Source organism: Mauremys reevesii, linkage group 2, assembly GCF_016161935.1.
Source record: "Mauremys reevesii isolate NIE-2019 linkage group 2, ASM1616193v1, whole genome shotgun sequence".
NCBI classification, from domain to species: Eukaryota; Metazoa; Chordata; order Testudines; family Geoemydidae; genus Mauremys; species Mauremys reevesii.
Window position 1 is genome coordinate 197815182 of NC_052624.1, and position 23201 is coordinate 197838382.

The 23201-nt window shown below is 44.0% G+C and overlaps 1 protein-coding gene across 5 annotated transcripts; it reads right to left on the minus strand.

The window, feature by feature from the left end:
- Positions 1–1775: 1775 nt before the first annotated feature.
- On the minus strand, positions 1776–23177 carry PSMG2 (proteasome assembly chaperone 2). Of its 5 annotated transcripts, none has more exons than XM_039525136.1 (8): positions 23027–23118; positions 20381–20522; positions 18716–18887; positions 12405–12463; positions 8427–8545; positions 5855–6028; positions 3128–3248; positions 1776–2108 (listed from the first exon to the last, which is right to left on the minus strand). In XM_039525136.1, the coding sequence occupies exons 2-8, from the start codon at positions 20438–20440 to the stop codon at positions 2016–2018; spliced, it is 798 nt and encodes a 265-aa protein (XP_039381070.1). In that variant the 5' UTR covers positions 20441–20522; positions 23027–23118; the 3' UTR covers positions 1776–2015. The 5 variants fall into 5 exon arrangements, with proteins under 5 accessions (XP_039381070.1, XP_039381069.1, XP_039381071.1 ...); XM_039525135.1 differs by having other exon boundaries at positions 1776–2111; positions 23027–23113; XM_039525137.1 differs by lacking the exon at positions 20381–20522 and having other exon boundaries at positions 1776–2111; positions 23027–23177.
- Positions 23178–23201: the final 24 nt, after the last annotated feature.

The following is a 23201-nucleotide window of genomic DNA, read 5'->3' on the forward strand; positions in this document are numbered from 1 at the left end:
GGGTCACTACATTGTTAGTATAAAGAACAGGAGTACTGGTAGTCTCTAAGGTACCAACAAATTTATTTGAGTATAAGCTTTTGTGAGCTACAGCCCACTTCATCGGATGCATAGAATGGAACACAGAGTGAGGAGCTATAGATACATACAGAGATCTTGAAAAGGTGAGAGTTGCCCTACCCACTCTAAGAGTTTAATTAAGATGAGCTATTGTCAGCAGGAGGAAAAAAAACCTCTTGTAGTGGTAGCCCATTTAAGACAGTTTGACAAGGTGTGAGGATACTAAACATGGGGAAATAGATTCAATGTGTGTAATGGCTCAGCCATTCCCAGTCTCTATTTAAGATTAAGTTGACAGTATCTCGTTTGCATATTAATTCAAGTTCAGAAGTTTCTAGTTGGAGTCTGTTTTTGAAGCTTTTCTGTTGCAAAATTGCCACCTTTAAATCTGTTACTGCGTGGCCAGAGAGGTTGAAGTGTTCTCCTACTGGTTTCTGAACATTATGATTCCTGATATCCGATTTGTGTCCATTTATTCTTTTGCGTAGAGACTGGTTTGGCCAATGTACACGGCAGAGAGGCATTGCTGGCACATCACATTGGTAGAAGTGCAGAGGAACGAGCCCCTGATGGTGTGGTTGATGTGATTAGGTCCTATGATGGTGTCACTTGAATAGATATGTGGACAGAATGGGCATCAGGCTTTGTTGCAAGGATAGGTTCCTGTGTTAGTGTTTTTGTTCTGTGGTGTGTGGTTGCTGGTGAGTATTTGCTTCAGGTTGGGGGGCTGTCTGTAAGAGAGGACAGGTCTGTCTCCCAAGATCTGTGAGAGTGAGGGATCATCTTTCAGGATAGGTTGTAGATATTTGATGTGCTGGAGAGATTTTAATTGGGGGCTGAAGGTGACAACTACCCTCCTCTTAAGCCCTGAGCCATCTCCCTTATGGAACATTTATTTGTAGACTGATTTCTAGATCATTCTAAAAACAGTCTGAGAAGTGAACTAGCTTAAATCTTCAGACATTGTAAAAATCTGTTTTTAAAGGCATCAGTTGTTTAAACACTGCAACTATCTTATAGTAAATGAAACCAATAATTTGCCACTTAATACCAGTAGCAGTTTTCTTTCATGGCAGTATTACTCTACATGTAGCAGGGTGTGGGTGCTGGTGTTCTCTGTCCCCGGGGCCAGTGCAGGGCCATGGCTTCTGTCTGGCTTCAAAGGTGCCTGCCGGGGCCAGAACTCTAGGGCTACAGGCTTCATTCTATGTTAAGGTAAGAATAATAAATATATTTGGACCAGCAGTTCAACAATGTTTTACTTTTTTTAAATAAAAGATGAAAACTGTTTGATATTTATTTTGTTAAAACTCCTTAATTTTTCTTAGAGGTAGATGAAAGAGCAAATTCACATGGTAAGGTGAAAGAGTAATTGCTGAATAATTTAATACTTTTTATATATAAAATTACCCTTTATCTTCTTGAGTCATGTTATGTAATTTTTTTGTATTTAATGTAGAAATACAAAATAAGCCTTGAAAAATTGTTGGCACCCGCCACACTCTTCTGAAAACATGAATGTGCTACTAGCCACAAAAAGGTTGGGGACCACTGCACTGGCAGCTTGCTCAGACTGCCAGGAAGATGGGGGGGAAGGGAGGGAGTAGACTGATGGGGTAAAGGGTCTCTGGCTTCAGGCTAGACTCACACATAGCACTTCCTAGGAATCAAAGTTTGTTACCTTCATGGCAATGGTGGGTGAGCAAGATATTAAATGTTTTTTTTAAACAATATTTTATTAGGAAAAAAGTCACAAGATACCAAAGAAACTTCTCTACACACCATACACTCCTTTGGTCAGAGTGAGACCTACATTAATTGTGATATTTATGTTGTATCAAAGGAAATGTTTGCATAAATAGGATATTCAAGTTAAATGTTAGTGAATGCCAAGCAACAACATTGTCCGTTAGTCTTTAGAGGGAGGTTACAGATTTTATACAACACCAGACTAATCAGAAGAGTGCAGGTGGAAGGCCACTTCCAAAGAGTAATCTCCAAGAATGTGGTATTTTCCATTGTGAAGGAGTAGCTGGGGCATCGCTCTTCTGCTGATTTAAGAACAAAATACATTTACAAATTTTGGAATTGCTATCTGTGCTGAAGGTAAGTCCGCTTTTCCCATTTCCCTGTGGGGGGGATATTTAGTAACAGAGCTGTACTAGACTGCAGCATTTTACATACCTATAGTCACTACAGTTTGATATTATAGTAGCTCTGTAAGACAAACAGGAGAATAACTCCATCTTTTCAAGCATGAAATGTGTCAGACTGTGAAATCTGGTCTTAGAATATCATCAGGGTTGGAGGGGACCTCAGGAGGTCATCTAGTCCAACCCTCTGCTTAAAGCAGGACCAATCCCCAGCCAGATTTTTGCCCCATATCCCTAAATGGCCCCCTAAAGGATTGAACTCTCAACCCTGGGTTGGTGTGCTTTTTACCCTACACTATACAGATTTCATAAGGGAGACCAACATTTCTCAAATTGAGGGCCCTGACCCAAAAGGAAGTTGCAGGGGCATTGCAAAGTTATTGGGGGAGGGGAGGAGGTCATGATATTGCCACCCCTTACTTCTGTGCTGCCTTCAGAATTAGGCAGCCAGAGAGCAGCAGCTTTTGGCTGGGTGCCCAACTCTGAAGGCAGTGCCCCAGCCATGCAGATGAAGGGTGGCAAACCCATACCATGCCCCCAGCTCTGAAGGCAACACTGCCAACAGCTGTATCGCAATTCCCGTCACCACACAACTCCTTTATGGGTTAGGACCCCTACAATTACAACATTGTGAAGTTTCAAATTGAAATAGCTGAAATCATAACACTTATGATTTTTTAAATCCTATGGCCATGAAATAGACCAAACTGGATGATGAATTTGGTAGGGCCCTATATACTGGGTTTGAGTTTGCTTCCACTAAACCTTGGAACAAAACGACAACACCCACTCTGGCATGCAACCTCAATGGACAAGGCTGTCAAGTTCATGAAGGGGAAGGAGTCTAATTTTGAGCTACTGAAACGAAAACAATAAGAGCTAAAAACAAAACCTTAAGCTGAAAGAGTACTTACTTCACTTTTAACTAGCTGGATCCATTCATTAAGGTAGTTAACGAGAGCCAATGCATCAGGGATGTTGTCCCCCTCTGAGCAGAATTTCAACAGAACTGCCATTTGAATTCCATTTGAACAACTGGAACAGACATTGGTCAGATTTTTAATTGGCACAAAACTCCCCCCAGTGATTAATTTATCAGTTTTTAGTCTTAAACATAAAAAGGAGCAGTCCACTGGATTTAAAAAAATCCAGGTTTTTTGTTTGCCTTCTGAAAGCCAACAAACTGGTCTTAACTTTTTGGGGGGGCACAGATCCTATGCTGAGAGAGTACTGCTTATGAACTGCTACACAGCTTTTGGTACTACTACTTGAGCATTCATACAGATTCCTTTGATATTGACCCTGAATCTCTTCATGTACTAGAAACACTGAAAAGTGGAGCGGTTATATGCACACTGCAAAACCAGTGCCCCCACACTGTGAAAGAAGGTAGGACTTAGATATGGGCAGCTAAATCAGGAAATAGCTGCTGGAACCAGATGAATATAGATGGAGGATAATTTACTGAAGATAACAGGAAGGACATCGAAAGGAAATCTCAAGAGGGACAGAATAAGACAAGGAAGAGGATTAGATTTGGCTAATTAAGGAAAGGCCTGATAGCTCAGTAGTTATACTCCTAACAAATACACATTCTTGGGATGGATGTAGCTTGATATTAGGGACCAGGATAGAGCTCCCTCTGATATAAGCCTGAAGGGGAAAAGTAGAAAAATTCTAATTATAATCCAGTTTGGAAGCTGCCTCCCTTAATATTTTAGCCTAGGAGTTTCACTGCAGTTTCAAAATGAACAAAGATGTGCCTCATGCCTGAAGAGGGAAAACACCCACCATACTGGGAGCTTGTACTGAAGTATTAGTAATTCAAACAGCAATCATTTCTAACGAGTGATTCATTACAAATATAATAAATATTTCCAACCTGGAATTACACTGTTTTCTAACCCAAGTTTTATTGTAACGAAATGTTTCAGAACTGGCAGACAGTGACATTCTAGTCACGGGGTAGAACAACAACTATCTTACTTTCTTAAACGCCATAAATGAAGAAGGAGATACTCAATGAAATGTGTATTTGAACAACTGAAGACACTGTTCGAATAAGTTTCCCATTTGAAATGGCAAATTTAAAGAGATATGAAAGTTTATCCTAAATAAATGTTAAATTCACCTCTTCCCCACCCCTGAAAAAAGAAACACACAAAAACAAATAGCTTAAACCCAATTCAAGTTTCAAGATTGGGAAAGTCATTAAAAATAGTAGCCTGATAAAAGCAGAGACACGGAATCTTCAACCTAAGCTTTGTGAAGCATGTGATACAGAGTATTTGGTGCATAAAATGTCAGACTGTCTTTGACAGGCAGCAAGGTGTACACAGACCTGTAGACTGGAAGTCAAGAACTTTGGATGCTAGGCCCAGCTCTCCCACTGACTTGCTGTGTGAACTAGGTCAAATCACATAACCTCTCTATACCTGTTTCCTTTCTCATCTCCTCCCTTGTTGCATCAAATTTAGATTGTAAGCTTTTCAAGGCACGGATTGTCTCTTACTTTGTGTTTATACAGCACCTAGTGAAATAGGGTCTAAATCTTGATAGGTGCTCCTCTGTGCTTCCATGATCCAAATAATACATTCATCAATGAACAGGCCAGGATTTTTAATCCTCGTCAAGGCTAAAGTTCAGATGGTCTGAAAGGCAACATTTGCTAAGAAAGTAGTAAATTCTTGTACCTGGCACAAAATAATTTAACACACTTCATTGCAAAAGTTAGGTAATAATTGGAGATATACCAATCTCCTAGAACTGGAAGGGACCTCGAAAGGTCATAGAGTCCAGCCCCCTGCCTTCACTCGCAGGACCAATTTTTGCTCCAGATCCCTAAGTGGCCTCCTCAAGGATTGAAATCACAACCCTGAGTTTAGCAGGCCAATGCTCAAACCACTGAGTGAGTTATATGGTCAAATTCTTGAAACTCAGACTTGCTTTTAGCATAACCTTTTACCCAAATGCATTCTTTTTTTAAAAAAACTGTCTGCTGGTCCTGATGCCAGAGACTCAAAAAAATCAAGTTTTAGAATTTTATTCTCTAAAGACAGAGCATATCATTGGGAATGATTTCAATAATCGTGAAAGCAAGTATCTTTACAGAAGCTGTTTAGCTCAACTTGTCTCTCTGTTATGGACCAAACTCACAAACAAGGAAAGTTTTCTGGATCTTATTTTGATATAATAATTTCTGCATTAATTTGGCACTTAAATATGTTAAAGTATGTATGGTAGAAGATTGGTCTTAATTATCAAATAGGGCAAGTGTTTCAGTTATGATCTTGATTGCTGCCTTCCTCCTTTTCCCCTCCAGCCCCCTCAAAAAACATATGAAAGGCAGATTGTTAGCTACTGTGCTGCAGCTCTATTTTGCTAGGGTTTTTATACATCATGTAAATCTTCTCTCAATCATGGGTTTGTTCTGGGGATGACAATCTCCTGTTGTACTCCTACAGGTTTTTCTGAAGAATACCATTACTAATAATATACACAACATCCCACGAAAAGACAATGAATGGTCATTTTTCGTGGGATCTGACTAAACAGGCAAAAGTAGATTGTAGCTGGGTAATAAAACCAGGGACTTCTAACATCTTACTATGGTTCTCTTTAACATCAGCCAGCTCACCCACCTCTCACTGAATAATAATGTTGTGATGCCACCTCCAGGAATACGTAGTACCATGTCTGTATCATTTACTCCTGGGTAAGCAGCGACTTTTTCCATCTCTTTCCAGTTTAGCCTCTGCATTAGCTCTCCAGCTGTTTTCTGAATAGCAGGTGAGAGTAAGTATCGTAGTGGCGTACTGGAATAAATCATAAAATGCAAGAATACTGTAAATAGTAATATTGGTTACTTGTGTAAAAGGGTAATTGTAATCTTCTCGGGCCTCAACCTGGTAATGAAAGAGAACAGGAATTGCTTTCTTCCACAAGTCAAACCCACAGGCAAATCTGAGGTTGCAAAACATAAGCTGATCAGCAATCTGCAACACACAATGGCACATTTTGGAAGTAAATCTTCTTCTTCTAGTGATTGCTCATGTCAATTCCAATCAGGTGTGTGCAAGCCGCATGCTCAGCAGCCAGAAAATTTTTCCCCTAACAGTATCCTTTGGGTCAGCCTGGGTGCCCCTGGGGTCACACCTTCATGGTGGTCCATATAGGGTCCTGTCAACCTGCCACCCCCTCAGTTCCTTCTTGCCGGCTACTCTGACAGAGGGTTAGGCGGGTGAGTATTGAAATGGACATGAGCAACATCTCAAAGAGCAGTTACGAGAAGGTTAGTAACAGTTTTTTCTTGTTCAAGTGATTGCTCATGTCAATTCCAATCAGGTGATTCCCAAGCCTACACTTTGGAGGCAGGGTTGGCACTTAAATGTTCACTGACTGGAACTCTACCCCTGCATCATCTCTGACCTGCTGGATAATTGTACTCAGCACTCGCCTTCCCCAGTTTCTTTCAATCAGACTCCCTGATTAACCTGCTTCAAAACATGTATCCCCTTTGTGGGGTCTGATTTATTAAGTCTTTCCACAAAGTAACTCATTGTTTGTTGTGCCCCTTTCACCCCACTGTGGGTCCATTTAAGAGTCCCAATCAGCTCTTGCCCTGGTTCAGAAGACAGGTCCCGCTCAGTCGCCTTCCTAGAGCTGGCATTGCAAGGTAGCCAATCCCTATATCTCTCCCAAAACTCAGAGCCCCTTGCTCTCCTCATGGAACAGCATATATACATCAAACAAACAGTCATAGTTTCTCCCCTTATGGCAAGAGCCCCATACTCTCCTCTCGGAGCTGGGTAATTCAGGCAGTTATTACAGCACTCCTTAGGCCAGGAGTCCTTGGCTTTCCTCCTAGGAGGGCCTCAACCAGCTGCTCCTTCAACTGGCTCCTTCTCCCCAATTAGTTCTTCAACTCAGAAGGTTCAACAGGCCAGTCTTTTCCTGCTGCTGTCTCCCTGCTATCAGACTATAGCAACCTTGACCCACCCACTCTGTAAAATCTCTTGGCCCCAGGCTCTTAGACAGTGACAGGACTTCCTCCTGAACGCCACTCATTCCCTCACACACTTCCTCTCTATCTATATCTCCTCAGCCTTTTTTCTTAATTATACACAGATCTAGAACCTTTCACAATTTTAAAGGGCCACACTATGATAGGACGGGCTGAACCCACAGCACCTAGTACCCTTAAGGTGCAGACTACCCCCATCATACTGATAAATATTTATAGACCTCAAGACTCCTTTAATACACTGAAGTCTTGTTTAACTGAAGTAACAGTAGGTCTTCTGCAAAAACAGTGATGTCACATTTTTTAAATCATGGATTGTGATGCCCTCAATCATTGAAAAATGCTTATTTTTAAAAGAATTAACATTACCCTGGATTATTTTGTAAGCTTAACATTGCAATGTCCTACTAATGTAAAAGAGCAGAAACTTAAACTGATCAAAAGTTAACAATAACTGAGGATTAATCTGAGTCATCTATTATCCAAGCTGTAATGTGAAAACAAACAGCCAGGATAAACTGAGATGCAAACTAAAATTCAGTTTTAACTATAACCTAAAAGCATCCCTTTACAGTTCTATTACATACATATTAAATAAGGCGGGCAATTAATTTCAGTTAATGCCTGCAATTAACTGAAAGCAAAATTAACCCATTAATTTCTTTCATGTGTTCATCGCATACCTGTGGATGGGGCGGAGGCTTCATCTGCAGCTTCCCAGGCAGCAGCTAAGGCCTGGAGCAGCCCCAGCCCCACGCCCTGAGAGGGGACTGAAGCTCTGAGTCCTGCACTGGGCTGAAACCCCGAGGGGGGGAGGGGGAAGAGCGGCTTGAAGCCTGGAGCTGAGCCCCACACCATGAGGGGAGCTAAAGCCCAGAGCAGGGCTGAAACCCAGAACCCCCAGCCCTGACCCTATATTTGAAAATATAGAAAACCCCAAAATTATTTAAATGGTATTCTAATATTGTTTAACAGTTTGACTGCAACTGTGATTAATCACACAATTAATTTTTTTAATCACTTGACAGCCCTAATAAGTTTGCACAACATATACACACACAGCTAAGCAAAAGGAACCATATCAAATGTACTTAAAGTAATGGGACCTATGCCAAATGGAAAACATGTCAGTTAACTTTATGGAAAAGAACAGGAATATTAAATTCCTTAAAGCACGCATATGAACATACCCATGAAGCTGCTGATCATCACACTGATATGCATGGCTGCTTGATAGAAGAATGACTTTGGCACATCTACTGCTTTTCACCCAAGAAAGCAGTGTTTGACAAAATGACCTATATTTGTTCTTTATATCAAGATGGAAGAGAAGAAGCAGAATGATAGATTAGGTATTTAAGAAATGACAAAAAGCTATAATTGTTATGGTTTGTAATACTTTTAATATTTTCGGATGATGCAAGATCATGTTAATTTAACTAAAACTAGATTTTCCTCATGCCTGTTAAGTCTTTATTTTAGAATACAGTTTTGAAATGGAAGGTTAAGGATGAACCCAAGCTTAACTACAATGCTTATGATTATGAATCAAGTCAACATTTACCAGCTATTTTCATACACTAGTATCTAAAAGCCTCATCCAGCTCTTAGTGGTAAATCTTGTGACATTACACCCCATATTCTTCATAGAAATATGGTTATGGTATGAATATGGTATAACTAAGATATCTTACATGAGTCATCTTGCATAAAGTACATCATTGGAAAGGTTATGATTTACTGAATGTGATTTTCCAATTTGTATGCATGTATAATTTCTGTATCTAAAGTTTGTTACATAGGAACACTGACTATTACAACTGTGTGTGTATTTGGGAGACAACCAGCCATCACAGCCTTGATGGGCCAACCAGCCATCACAGCCTTGATAGGAAGAAACAATAAGACCATGAAGATGCTAATCTCTCTCTTTCCTGAGAGGCATCCTGGGACATAGCTGACACACTCCCAGGTCAAGTGGTACTGTCACCTGATACAAAATACCTCTTTGGACACTGCTGGCTCTTTTCCTCTGTAGGAGGATGGGGATCAAACAAAGGTTTCCCGCCTTAGGTAAATCCCTTTTAAGGCTAGGGAGGAGGTTAATCTAGACACTCCTCCATTTCCTACCCCAGAAGAAAGACTGCTAAAAGTACATATGTCACAGGCCCAAAGACTCCCTCCTTCAAGGGGTCCCATGGGGAGGCAAATCAGCATTGCATATGCATTGTATATTACTAACTCTGTTGCAAGCATTGCAGGGCATTTTGGGAAGGATCAAATGTGTGAGTGTGGAATGAAAGATTCCTTTGGAAGCTGCAAGAGGCCAAAGGGGGAAGGAGGAAGAGAGCAGAATGGGTTAACTCAACACTGCAGCTAGCAAGCTCAGTCCGACAAGACGACGCTGGCCTCAGTCCAAGGTCACAGCGCTAGACAAAAAAAGTCTGCAGCGGTGTTTATCTTTCACCCAGCCACAGGAAAAGAAAAAGTCCACTGAACCAGGGCTGCAGAAATGAAAAACACAGGTGAGATGACTGGGAGGGAGGGAGGAGCGGGTGGCGGAGCGCAGAGCTTTCCATCCCTGGAGCCAGTGTGTTTTGGGAAAGTGGGGGGAAAAAAACAAACAAAAAAAACCCCAGAAAGCCGGTTTGGACTGGTACAAAAAGCATCAGCAACAGAGGTTGCAGAACGGAACACCCCCAAAAAACCCTCCTGAGAGCTGGAGTAATTTGGAAATCAACAGCGGACCTTAACCAACCTGGGCCCATCTGCCCTTCCCCCGTTGTCTTCTTACATTATACCCAGGCTTGGCCAGCCTTGGGTAGAGCGTGAGAGAGTATAAAAGTGGGTTAGGGCTTGGGCCACTAACGCTTTCTTCCTTCCTCTGAGTGACGTGAGGAGCCCTCATCACTCTCCACTATTATTTTATCAATAAAGCTTTATAACTCAAACACTTGGTGTGCTCTGTCATCTCCTCCCTAAAAATTCTGCGGCCTCAGCCTAATCACCTGACGCCCCAGGCAGACTAGTAACACAACTCTGTCACTCATGAAGGGACAAAGGAACTAACTTGAGGGGAAAGGCAGGGCTGAGTCCTAACTGAGAAGGGTCCAGTCTGTAAGAATAAATAACTGGAACTCTAAGCTAGAGAAACTCTACTAATAGCTTAAAATACCATTTAGGGTGAGAAATTACTTCTTGAAACCAGTCTCTTTAAGATCTTAAGCTTAATATGTGTGTTTTGTTTTATTTGCTCAGTAATCTGCTTTGTTTGGTTTGCTGTCCCTTACAATCACTTAAAATCTGCCTTTTATAGTTAATAAATTTGTTTATTATTAAACCGAGTTTGTGCAATTTCTAATGGGGGGGAGGGCAAGAAGTTGTGCACCTCTCTCTTCGTGCTGAGGAAGAGGGTGCTGTGCAGATTTTTCTAAACAGTGCAAGACAGTATTATTTTGGGTTTATTCCATAAAAGGGGTGTGTATGTGAGTGCTGGGTGAATCCTCTCACACAAAGCTGACTTCCTTCTGTCTGCAGCTGGGTGTGACCCTACCTATGTGTGTGTGCTGCAAGAAACCGGAGAGCCTAATTCACCAAACAGAGAGGGAATCCAGGGTGGTGGAGCAGGAGCGGCTCAGTGAAACCCCATTACATCAGGTGGCATCCCAAAAGGGGGTCCAACCCATCATAAATCTACTACAGCTAGACTGTAAATGTTGAAGGTTTTTAAGAACCCATACACTTGAACTAGCCAAAAACTGTGCTCAGTTACTCTGGTATGGTAAATGCTGGCTTTAATGGCAATCACTCAGTTCTGAGATAGATGAAGAATCCTGAGAAACAACTCAATCATTTTGACGGCAGAAATAAATTTATTTTAGAGATAAACAGCACAAGTGTGCACTAATTACAAGTAAGGCTGCAAGTTTGTCTCAGAGGTCACGGATTCTGGGACTTTCCAGGACTTCTGCAGCAGCCGGTGCAGCTGGCCTGGAGGCCGCCTGAGCAGCTCAGGCAACCCCAGGGCCAGCTGCACCAGCCCCTGCTGAGACAGTCTCGGGCCACCACACCCACCAGCAGCAGGAGTTTGGGTGTTGGAGGAGGGCTCAGGGCTGGGGCACAGGAGGGGGTGAGGGCTCTGGGCAGTCCTTACCTTGGGAGGTGCTCCCCGGAAGCGGTGACATCCCTCAGCTCCTAGGTGGAAGTAAGGCCAGGGGGCTCTGCCCGCTACCTCCGTAGCTCCCATTTGCTGCACTTCCCGGCCAATGGGCGCTGCGGAGCCGGTGCTCAGGGCAGAGGCAGCACACAGAGCTGCCTGGCCATGCCTCTGCCTAAGAGCAGAGGGAGGAAGATGTTGCTGCTTCCAGGGAGGCGCAGAGCCAAGTAGGGAGCCTGCCAGCGCCCTCCTGCCTTGCAGATTTAGTCAGGGGGTATATAGTACAAATCATGGATGGGTCACGGGCCACGAATGATTGTTTACTGCCCATGGCCTGTCTGATTTTTACTAAAAATACCCGTCACTAAAACGTAGCCTTAATTATAAGGAGATATTTTCCAAAAATAAATGGATTAAATACTGCCACTATCCTAGTGAAGTATCAGAGGGGTAGCCGTGTTAGTCTGGATCTGTAAAAGCAGCAAAGAGTCTTGTGGCACCTTATAGACTAACAGACGTTTTGGAGCATGAGCTTTCATGGGTGAATACCCACTTCGTCGGATGCATGTGACAATAACTAAATAATATACATCATGCACCTATCGTATGATTAAGTCCAATTTGTCTTTTCTTAGCAGTCCACAACCAGAGTTTAATAGTAGATAAACAATTAGGTAATTAATGGCAATTTTCAACTGTGTTTGTTTGATAAACATCTTACTAGTTACAACAGTTTATAAACTTTTGATTCCAACTTATTTCCAACTTGATTCCAACTTATTTCCCATTATTTTATATATTTGCTGGATAGAAGCCTTGCCAGAAACAATTTTTAGAGTCGTTTTAAAGAAAAGTGATTTTCTGTACTGGAAACTTTCTCCAGCTAGAGTTACTTTTGGGTTTATTTCATAAGATGGTTAACATGAATCTTGACTGCTAAAGAATTTGGATACGAACATTTTCTTATTCAGCTTTTAACAGATTCAGTGGGAACAACCAATGATATACGTACCTTTACAAACGGTGATCTGATCTGGAGAACTACAAGCTTCTTAGAAGGTAAAGAATACACTGCAAAAAACAACAAAAAGTTGTGTAAAGAGAAAACAAGTGCATAATGTAGGGTTAGACATGTTCAGATTAATATGATTTATAACAGTGGATAAAAAAGGATATTCTAAATAAAAATTAATTTAAATCAGATTTGATTTAAATTAAATAGACTTTGAAATAGAAAAAGGTATTTAAAATTATGATAATCATTGTTAAGGCCTAAATTTAGTATAATTTAATCATTTAAACTAAATAAAAATATTCAAGAATTTATTAAAAATAAATTCAATACGTTTGGCACTGAAGTTTTAAAGAAAATCAAACCACTGAACTGGTGGAAGTTACTAGCTAAGCATTTGGAACCAGAGTTTGGTGAAATTGTAAGCCAGCTTTTGACAGCAGCAGCCTCTTCCAAGGGAGCAAAGCTGCAGGAAGGATTCATAGGTTGTCTTCAATAGATTATTCTTCCAGGCAACAATTTTCTCATGAATCCTGTGATTCAAATCATTCAGATGAAGGATGTGGGTGTTTTTTCCTGGCAGACCTGTATTCAATTCATTTAGTTTCCCTAAATATGTTGGTGACATAAGCACATCTTCCTTTGGTCACACAGAAAGCTAAATTCATCCTTTTTGCAGTCTATTACACAGATAAACAGCTCTCTCTCTGTTTAAAAAAAATCATCCAAGTACTTTTCCTCTTGACATTAAATCATTAAAAATCATTAAAGAAGGGATAGAGAATAAGACTGAGAATATATTATTGCCCTTATATAAATCCATGGTATGCCCACATCTCGAATACAGCGTACAGATGTGGTCTCCTCATCTCAAAAAAGATATACTGGCACTAGAAAAGGTTCAGAAAAGTGCAACTAAAATGATTATGGGTTTGGAACGGGTCCCATATGAGGAGAGATTAAAGAGGCTAGGACTCTTCAGCTTAGAAAAGGGGGGATATGATAGAGGTATATAAAATCATGAGTGATGTGGAGAAAGTGGATAAGGAAAAGTTATTTACTTATTCTCATAATACAAGAACTAGGGGTCACCAAATGAAATTAACAGGCATCAGGTTTAAAACAAATACAAAGAAGTTATTCACGCAGCACACAGTCAACTTGTAGAACTCCTTACCTGAGGAGGTTGTGAAGGCTAGGACTATAACATCATTTAAAAGAGAACTGGATGGGTAAGGAATGGTGTCCTTAGTGTCTGTTTGTCAGAGGATGGAGATGGATGGCAGGAGAGAGAGATCACTTGATCATTGCCTGTTAGGTCCCACTCCCTGTTAGGTTCTTATGACAGGGAAAGAGCTTCACTGTAGAATAACACCACATCATGATCAGACCCCATTTCTTCACCAAGTTTTGCAAACAGACATGTGCAAAGAGACTGAGCCTTGATGTAGTTCATAAGAATTGCCGTACTGGGTCAGACCAAAGGTCCATCTAGCCCAGTATTCTGTCTACCGACAGTGGCCAATGCCAGGTGCCCCAGAGGGAGTGAATCTAACAGGTAATGGTCAAGTGATCTCTCTCCTTCTTAACAGAGGAGATCAGCTGCAAAACATCACATAGCTCTGGACTCAGCTTTAGATACCAGTTGTTCTCTGAGACTCCTGCAATGACTCCATACAGCAGACGGAGTAACTTTATCAAGGCATGCAGACCTGCTGTGTGTTCTGCCATAGACAAAGCTCCATCTGTGCAAAAGCCCACAATGTAATCATACAGTATATTTTTGTCTTACATGTAGCCCCACAGGGCACTTGAACATTCCTTGTGCCATCTCATGACTGGAAAGAGGGAGACAGAACACAGTGACTTAGAGAATTGCACCTTCCCATGTGTATTTCACTAAAATCAAGAAATGTGCATCACAGCCCTCAGTGCTCACATCACTTGAAGAGCAAAAGCATCCATGTTTTTCAGATGCTCGACCAGTGTGTTTTCCTGATCTGCTGCTATCACCTCAATCCTTCGCTTCACTGTGTTGTTGGAGAGTGGTATGGCTTTGAGTTTATTTGCCTTAGTTTCCCAGCATATTATGTTCACCATATTGATTGCAGTTGGCAAAAATCAAAATCTATCCAATTTCATGAGGCTTCTTGGACTGAGAGATATGGTAATTCACCTCAAATGGTGCTTTCTGAGCTTGCTCAGAGACAGACATGGCTCTCTTGAATTGCATTTGCTGACGCAAAAGTTTTTTTCCAGCACTAGAAAAGTTACCTTCGTTTTCTTATATGCTCTTAGTGAAGGGTTTCCAAGTGTAATTTAACATTATTAGGTGTCCTGCTTTCACTAGATAACTGTGTGACATAGCAGACATTTTGGCCTTTCTTCGTTCTTGACCAAAATTCTGGTGAAGCTATAATCAAATCAAACAAAGCCTCATCATATTTGCAAGCACATTTCTTGAATTCCTGTTTTTTGTTCATAACAGCAACACTAGAGTCACTGCTTGAGGCTGAGGCAGGTATTCAGTGTAAAAATGAGTCCATTGTGCCTCTTATCACAAATCAAAGAGGAATTCACTGTTAAGCAAAGGCAGCCAGGACTTAAGAAGGCCCTGTGTGGTGATCCTAGGGCAATAGAGAAACAGTGACTTACAATGATTTTTTAGAGTGCCAATGGAGTACTCAGGTTGCCATAAAGGAAGATATGGGCCCTACCTTACGGACTTTACAAGCCACTGCAGAATCCTATCTCAGAAAAGGCTAGCATAGGCTCCCACCAGCTCAAGCATAGAGGAGCTCTGTTGATAAGGCTGCTGCCCACAGATAAGGATCTTCTGCATTCAGGTCCCTGAGCTGGATGCTTGCATAGCTGGATGATGCAAATGGCCCAATTGTCATCCGCACAGCCAACCTGTCTGTATCTGCTCCACAAACACCAGAAGGCTGTTTTGATCTACCAAATGGCGGCCTCCACATAACGTGACCTCACAAGCACCATATGTCGAAGGTCATGCCATGAGGAGGCTGCCATTTTGTAGATAAAAGTGACAGCCTCCTGGTGCAGCATTCGTGGACCAGGTATGGAAACACTGGGGGAAGACAGCATGGCCAACTGGACCCATAACTCATCTGCTGATGGTGCGACTCCATTTTGGGGTGCAATCCATGGTTGGAAACCATTGCTTTTATGAGTGGGAAGATGTTAGCGATGGTCGCTGCAGAAACTAATTACAGAGAAACGTGCTTCAAACATGATTGAAGAGGAACAAATGTTACTCAAAAAGGCTCTTAAACCACTTATTGAAGTGGAACTGTGGGATATGGATGCAGTTTTTAGCAATCCTGTCCACAGAAATAAATCATAGCGCATATCCTTCAAAGCTGCAAAAGACATGGAACTATCCAAAGCAAAAGAAAGCACTGATGTCAATAGTAATATTAAGACTGTCTGCAACTGCTACATTTTTACTGAAAAGCATTTTGTCCTGCAGTATGTGGGTGTTTCAAGAATCCAAAGCTGCTGCTAACAAAAAAAAAATAATATTCCAAGACCTGTACTGCTACTTTAAGTGGTGCACTGGTGGTTGCAGTGACTTCAGCACCATCAAGTATTACAGTAAGCAAGTGGGGCACAAGGCTGCCATTTTATCACAAAGACTCATGTAGGAGTGCTTGAGTGAAAGGCAGTATAGCGGAGTGATTACCTGCTCCTGCTCAGCGGGGCTTGAAACAGCCCAGGAGAGGGCTGTGGCTGGGGCAAGAAGCCTGGGCTGATTGGGGAAAGTAGGCTCAGCTGTGGCCATGCCCCAATCAGGCCCAGCTGGCCCCTATAAAAGGCTGTGAGCCAGAGGCCCAGGCAGTCTCCCTCTGCCTGTAGGGAGCTAGACACAGGGTACCCGAGTAGTGCAGGGCTGGGGAAAGGCAGAGGAGCTGGGGAGCTCCTGCCTGGAAAGCCCCAGGCTGTGGCCTAGCATAAGGCCAAGAGGTACCGGGGGTTGCAGGAGGCAGCCCAAGGGATAGGCAAAGGCAGCAGGTCCAAACCCTTTTGCCTATGATGAGTGGCTGATACTGCAGTCTGCCCCAGTGAACGGGGGCTAGATGGAGACTGGGCAAAACTGAGGCAAAGTGGGGATAGTGGGTTGGGGGTTTCCCAGGGAGGGGAGACCCAGATTGGTGGGAGACTGCCAGGGGGCAGCACCCCAGTTAAAAGGGCAATGGGGTCCAGGGAGGGACACAGGGGCCAAGAGAACAGGTGGATCACCGGCCTGCAGAGGGCGCTCCTGGCTGGAAAAGAGCTAATTCCCTGAGAGACCAGCAGGAGGCGCCGAAGGGGTGAGTCTGCATGTCTACAGGCAGGTTTCCAACATATACATGATAGATTATGCATATGCTGCACAGTTATCACTACAAGTGGCTGTTGGTTTAACAATTAATTCCAAAATCCATAACAAATTCCTAGTGCAGCTGATAAAGTACAAGTTACCCATGGTACCACAATCAATGTTTGAATGTGATGGAACAATGCATATGTGCCACGCAAAAAGCAAACTAATGTGCATTCTTCATGTTGTTCCTCACCCAGCACCTGAAAATGTGACCAGTACCTTTTGCCAGCAGAGGCCTTTCAGAATAGCAATCATAGATGGTATGGCTAATGTACAAGCTCTTGACAAACCAGAAACCATTAATACTGATGAGATTTGGCTTAACATTTCATTACGAGGTTACAGAGAAAATACTTGACCTATGACCAAGTCCACCTTGTGTTTGACACATATGCAGATAAATCAATTAAAAATATTTCCAGATAGAAGAGGCTCCAAGGTATTGCACCTATCCAGTACATAAATCATCTCCAACGTCAAGCTGAAGAAGCTATCATCTCATATTCAAACAAAGGATGGTTAACTGTGTGCCTTGCAGTTAAAACACTCCAGCAGGCAAAGAATTGCTCAAAAAATCATCATCATACGGTGTAGTGAAACTGCTGTCTGGCACTGTTCTGAGGCTTTTCTTTATAGTTCCCATGAGGAAGCTGACACTAAAATTAGCTTGCATGCCATCAGTGCCACAAAAAGAGATGCTACTAAACTCTGGATTTTTGCACAAAACAAATGTTCTCTCTGAGAGACTCTGCCCAATTATTCCACAAGATTCTGTTTTTTTGTGCCTGCTGCTAGGGAACAGAATTCTTGTATATTCCTCAGAGATATATCTTTCTCTCACTCAGACCATTAAAAGCTGCCACACTGCCAGGTTCCCACTCTTTCAGGATGTGACACTACTTGAAGGTTGGCTGGAAACACCACTTTATCTTACTGGAAGGCATTTAATTCAGCTTCTGAAGAACTCTTTCTTCCCTCTGTAGGTTCTCAAAACAGCTGAGAGAGTCACTGATGAGGTCAAACACACCTTTACCATTTGAAGACCAACATTATGACACTTGCAGAACTACACTGGTGGATGTTTTCCAAGAAGCAGACAAACGAAGAAAAATTGCCACCAACAAGGGCTGCATTTATACCTGCGAACAATTTTCCCTCTTGATAAGTAATGGAATGGCTCTGGGATGATCAAGCACATCCACATCTATCCTCTCCTATTGGGCCTAGACAAGCCTTATAGGATGGATTGATTGTACCAGATGTGTGTGAAATACTATGCACACTTGATCTATCCTTTAACTACGCAAATGCTTGTCTGCAAAGGCCAGATGCTCACCATCCTGCAAATGTCTGGCCAGCAGCCTGCTTTGTACAGAGATGTGGTGCAGACGAGTATAAGCATGACACTTCCACAATATACCCATCGGTGGAGAGAGACAACACTGATGAGGACTTGGATGAATGTTTTCAGTCCTTCATGTCAAGGCTAACTTCCTTAGAATTATCACTGAGCAATATATTTTTAGGTAAACATTGCTGCCTCACGTGATAAACCTGCAGCCCTAGTGATAAGTCATAAGAGTTCTTGTACAGCTCCTCATTTAAAGTGGTTCACTTAAGCAAACTAAGAATGGGAATGTGGCTATTTTGGTCTGGAAAGTGGACTGGAACAGTAATTTAGCTAAATAAAAAGGCACATACTGTATCTTTTCAACAATGTAGTTTTCCGTTTCAGCACAAGCTGTCTTTAAAAGGAAACTACAATCCCAATCCTACAGTGAACATAACATGGGTGTACCCCCTCCACCCACATGGAGCTCCATTTCCACTGGAGTCTCTCTGTATAGGGCCCCAAACATGCAATGAACAACTGAACATTTGAGACATAGTTTTGGAACACTGGAAATACACTTTTAGTACATACCTTCAGCATTTATACTCAACTCCGCTGAGTTTTCTTCTGCTGCTGCATATGGATTATTCCCAACCATTGGCACCAGGCAATCAGTATAGAAGTAACCAACTTTAGGCATGTCAAGGGTAAAAATAACTAGATCTACCGCCAGCTGGCCAACATTCCCAACTGATACAGCTGGCTGAAAGAACAGAAGATTCTTAGCATTAAAACAACACATTTGTGTTCTATATCCTGAATTACAGTAAAAAAATTGAATTCAGAAATGAAGTTATCTGAATTCTTTTCCTAATTAGACTAATCACAAACACTGAAGAACACGGGCGGCTCTAGCCATTTCGCTGCCCCAAGCAGGGCGGCACGCCGCGGGGGGCGCTCTGCCAGTCGCCCGTCCCGCGGCTCCGGTGGACCTCCCGCAGAAGGTCCACCGGAGCCGCCTGCCGCCCTCCCGGCAACGCGCCCCCCGCGGCATGCCGCCCCAAGCACGTGCTTGGCGTGCTGGGGCCTGGAGCCGCCCCTGCTGAAGAGTAAGCCCTTGCCATTAGATTTTTAAAAAAAGCTTTACTAATGCAAACTTTGGTTTAGATCCTGCAACCACTTATACTTAAATTTACTTCTGAGAATAGTTCCATTTCAATATAAAATTAAGCATGTTGATAAGTGTTTACAAATTTGGGGCCTTAATTTTTTGCTAGACAGATCATGAAAATATTCTTTAAAACCTAATAAAGAAATTATTAACACCTAGTGACATCTATTGGCTATTTTGATATTACAGTTTTTATACATTCAATTGAGACTTTTGAGATGACACAACTATGTGTAGTATTCAAATTAATAAATTAAAACACAACAACTTAAATATTTAAGTGTATGCTCAAATTACTACCCTCTTACCCAATATTTAAAAAATGGGATATCAAAAGCTGAAGCTTCCTTTTACATATTGGAAGGCAGGTATCTTTCATATTGCATTCCTATGCTAATAGATCAGTACTGCATTACAAGATGTGCACTATTGAAAAAAACAACATACTGCCTCTATTACCCATAAAGATTAGCCTTAGTACGGCAAACAATGAACATTTAGTTGTACAACAGGACAATGGTTTTGCTAGTAGAAATAAAAGCTTAATTAAAAAGACTGCACCAAACTCAGCTACGGATGGCTTTGGAAAGGGTATGTGGCACTCCCGAAAGCGACGAAAGGGTATTTGAATATATAGCACCTACCACGGACCCCATCCTGCAAGCAGGTATACAGTGCTTAACTTGACTCGCATCCCTACAGTTAAGCCCGTGTACTGTGTGCGGGAGGGGGAGAAGGGGTAACCAGCGACACCCTCCTTCCCCCAGGTTACTACTGAGTCACGGCACAGCCGCTTCTGTTTCCCAGCTCAGCGGGGGCGGCCGGGTCACTCCTCGGCCGCCTCCCCAGACACCCGCCGCCAGGCAGCGAGAGCCAACGCGGCGCGGCCGCTGGAACCCGGGCTCGGCCGCGCCGGTTTGCACCACCCTCTTGCCCCGGGGGCGGAGTTTCCCTTCCCGGGACCGCGCGCGGACAGGGAGGCCCCGGCGCTGACACGTGCTAGAGCCGCGGGGCGCTCGGCCTTGGCTGGGACACGGGCCAGCTGCTGAGCCGGGGGGGGGCGATGGGGTGTGGGGGCTGGTTACCAGCAGGAGCGTGAAGCCTTCAAAGTCCGGAGGAGCGGAACTGCCGCAGGGCACAAACATCGCGCCGGGAGGGACCGGTGCTGTGCGTGTGCGTCCGTCCTCCGGAGGGGCCCTTCCGCTCCGCGGCGCATTTACCTGACGTCTGGGCGAGGCAGAGAGAGGAGTTAGGCGCCCCCTATAATCGCCTGTCCCGCCCCCCGTAGGGCTCCTTTGCAGGCGGGTCCGCTGATGCGCAGCCCGGGACGGGGAGGGGTGGGGCGTGTAGTGTAGGAAAATGCTCTCTGTGGGAACGTGCTACTGAGGGTGAGCTCTGCTGAAGCCATTGCCCTTCACCCTGCCCTTACTAGGCAGAAGGTTCTGCTGTCGGCTTTTTAGAGGGGTTAAAAACGGGCAAAGGGGGCAAATCGGCGGAGGGGGTGGCAATGGTCTGGTCAAGGAGAGCAGCTGGGAGCAGGGTTAGGACAGGGGCTGAAGGGCAAAATCAGGGATGGGGGGAAGGAGCCAGAGTTAAGCCTAGGGGCAGGGCGGCCTGGGGGTGGGGCAATTTACCCCAGGCCCCGCAGGGGCCCCCACAAGAGTTTTCAGGGCCCCCCCATGAGAGTTTTTGGTGGGTCTTTGGCAGCAGGTCAGTCAGTGCTGCCGAATACACCCAGATCGAGTGACGGACCCGCTGCCAAAGACCCGGAGCTTCTTCCGCTCCGGATCTTTGGCGGCAGTTTGGCGGCAGGTCCTTCACTCACTCCGGGACCCGCCGCCAAAGTGCCCTGAAGACCTGGAGTGGAAGGACCCCTGCCACCGAAGACCCCAGACCCCCTGAATCCTCTGGGTGGCCCTGCCTAGAGGTGAGGCGTTACCAGAGCATGACAGACGGCAACCCCCCGGCACAGGCAGGGACAGAGGGGGTAACAGTTACCCCGGTGGTCTGAGACCCCAGTGTGTGGCAAAAAAAATAGGGTGGGGGGAGCCAAGGGGCTTTTTTATTTCCCCTCTCACAGTCAGCACCTCTCAGCAGGGGCTTCCCAGGGCTGGGTTCTTAAAGGCACAGGCATTCCAATGCCTAGTCTCTGCAGCTCCTCTTTGATGTAACCTACTGAGGTGCTGCAGCAGGAGACTTAAATCAGTAAAACCCGGCCTGCCTTACACCCCTCACCCCCCTCAAGGGTCTGTACACTCCACCGAATTTCCCAATACCCCCTCCAGTGGTCAGTTAGTTACAGAAACTCCTCACTTAAAGTCATCCTGGTTAACATTGTTTCATAGAATATCAGGGTTGGAAGGAGCGGGGTTTTTTTTGATGGATTGCTTGCGGCCCTTGCGGGTTCTGAGGGGGGCAGTCAGGGGCAGGACATGGGTGGAGGTCGGACGGGGGAACAGGCTGTTTTGGGAAGCACAGCCTTCCCTACCCAGCCTCCGATACAATTTTGCAACCCTGATGTGCAGAGCCGTCTTTAGGAAGTGCGGGGCCCGATTCAAACAGTTTAGACGGGGCCCCGGCAGGGATGACTTAAAAAAAAACACGTGAAAAAACACATGGGGCTTGTACTCACTGGGTGGCGCGCCGAGTCTTCCGCGGCACTTCAGCAGTGGGTCCTTCACTTGCTCCAGGTCTTTGTCAGCACTGAAGGACCCACCGCCAAAGTGCCACCAAAGACCCGGTAGGGAACTAGTTAAGATTTTGGCAGCTCATAACGAGTGGGGTCCTGCAGGGATCAGTTCTGAATAAATTTCTGTTCAATATCTTCATCAGTGATTTAGATAATGGCATAGAGAGTACACTTATAAAGTTTGTGGATGATACCAAGCCGGGAGGGGTTGGAAGTGCTTTGGAGGATAGGGTTAACATTCAAAATAATCTGGACAAACTGGAGAAATGGTCTGAAGTAAATAGGATGAAATTCAATAAGGAGAAATACAAAGTACTCCATTTAGGAGGGAACAACCAGTTGCACACATACAAAATAGGAAATGACTTCCTAGGAAGGCGTACTGTGGAAAGGGATCTGGGGGTAATAGTGGACCACAAGCTAAATATGAGTCAACAGTGTAACACTGCTGCAAAAAAAAGGGAACATAATTCTGGAATATATTAGCAGGAGTGTCACAAGAAATGAGAAATAATTATTCTGCTCTATTCTACGCTGATTAGGCCCCAACTGGAGTATTGTGTCCATTTCTGGGCGCCACGTTTCAGGAAAGATGTGGACAAACTGGAGAAAGTCCAGAGAAGAGCAACAAAAATGATTAAAGGTCTAGAAAACATGACCTATGAGGGAAGCCTGAAACATGATAACCGTTTTCAAGTACATAAAAGGTTGTTACAAGGAGGTGGGAGAAGAATTGTTCTCATTAACCTCTGAGGATAGGACAAGAAGCAATGGGCTTAAACTGCAGCCAGGGAGATTTAGGTTGGACATTAGGAAAAGCTTCCTGTCAGGGTGGTTAAGCACTGGAATAAATTGCCTAGGGAAGGGAATCTCCCTCATCGGAGATTTTTAAGAGCAGGTTGGATTTACATGTGTCAGGCCCGGTCTAGAGGCTACTGTGTCTGGCCATGAGGGCAGGGGACAGGCTGCCATCTGTAGGCATTTGCTACAGCAGGTGGCAGGTTTTTTTTACAATAGCAGTTTCGTACACTCCACTGCCTACCAGTAACTGCGGCCGGTAGCACATTGCTACAGGGAGCCGTGTCCTACGCCGGCGACGGCGGAGAGTCTCGTTTCCATCAGGCGTTTGAGTGAGGCAACCTCGCGCCCTAGTTGTGCGCCAGTTCGAAAAGCGGTTGCGGGGGGGAGGGGAGCGCGCGGCCGCCGAGCGTGGTGGG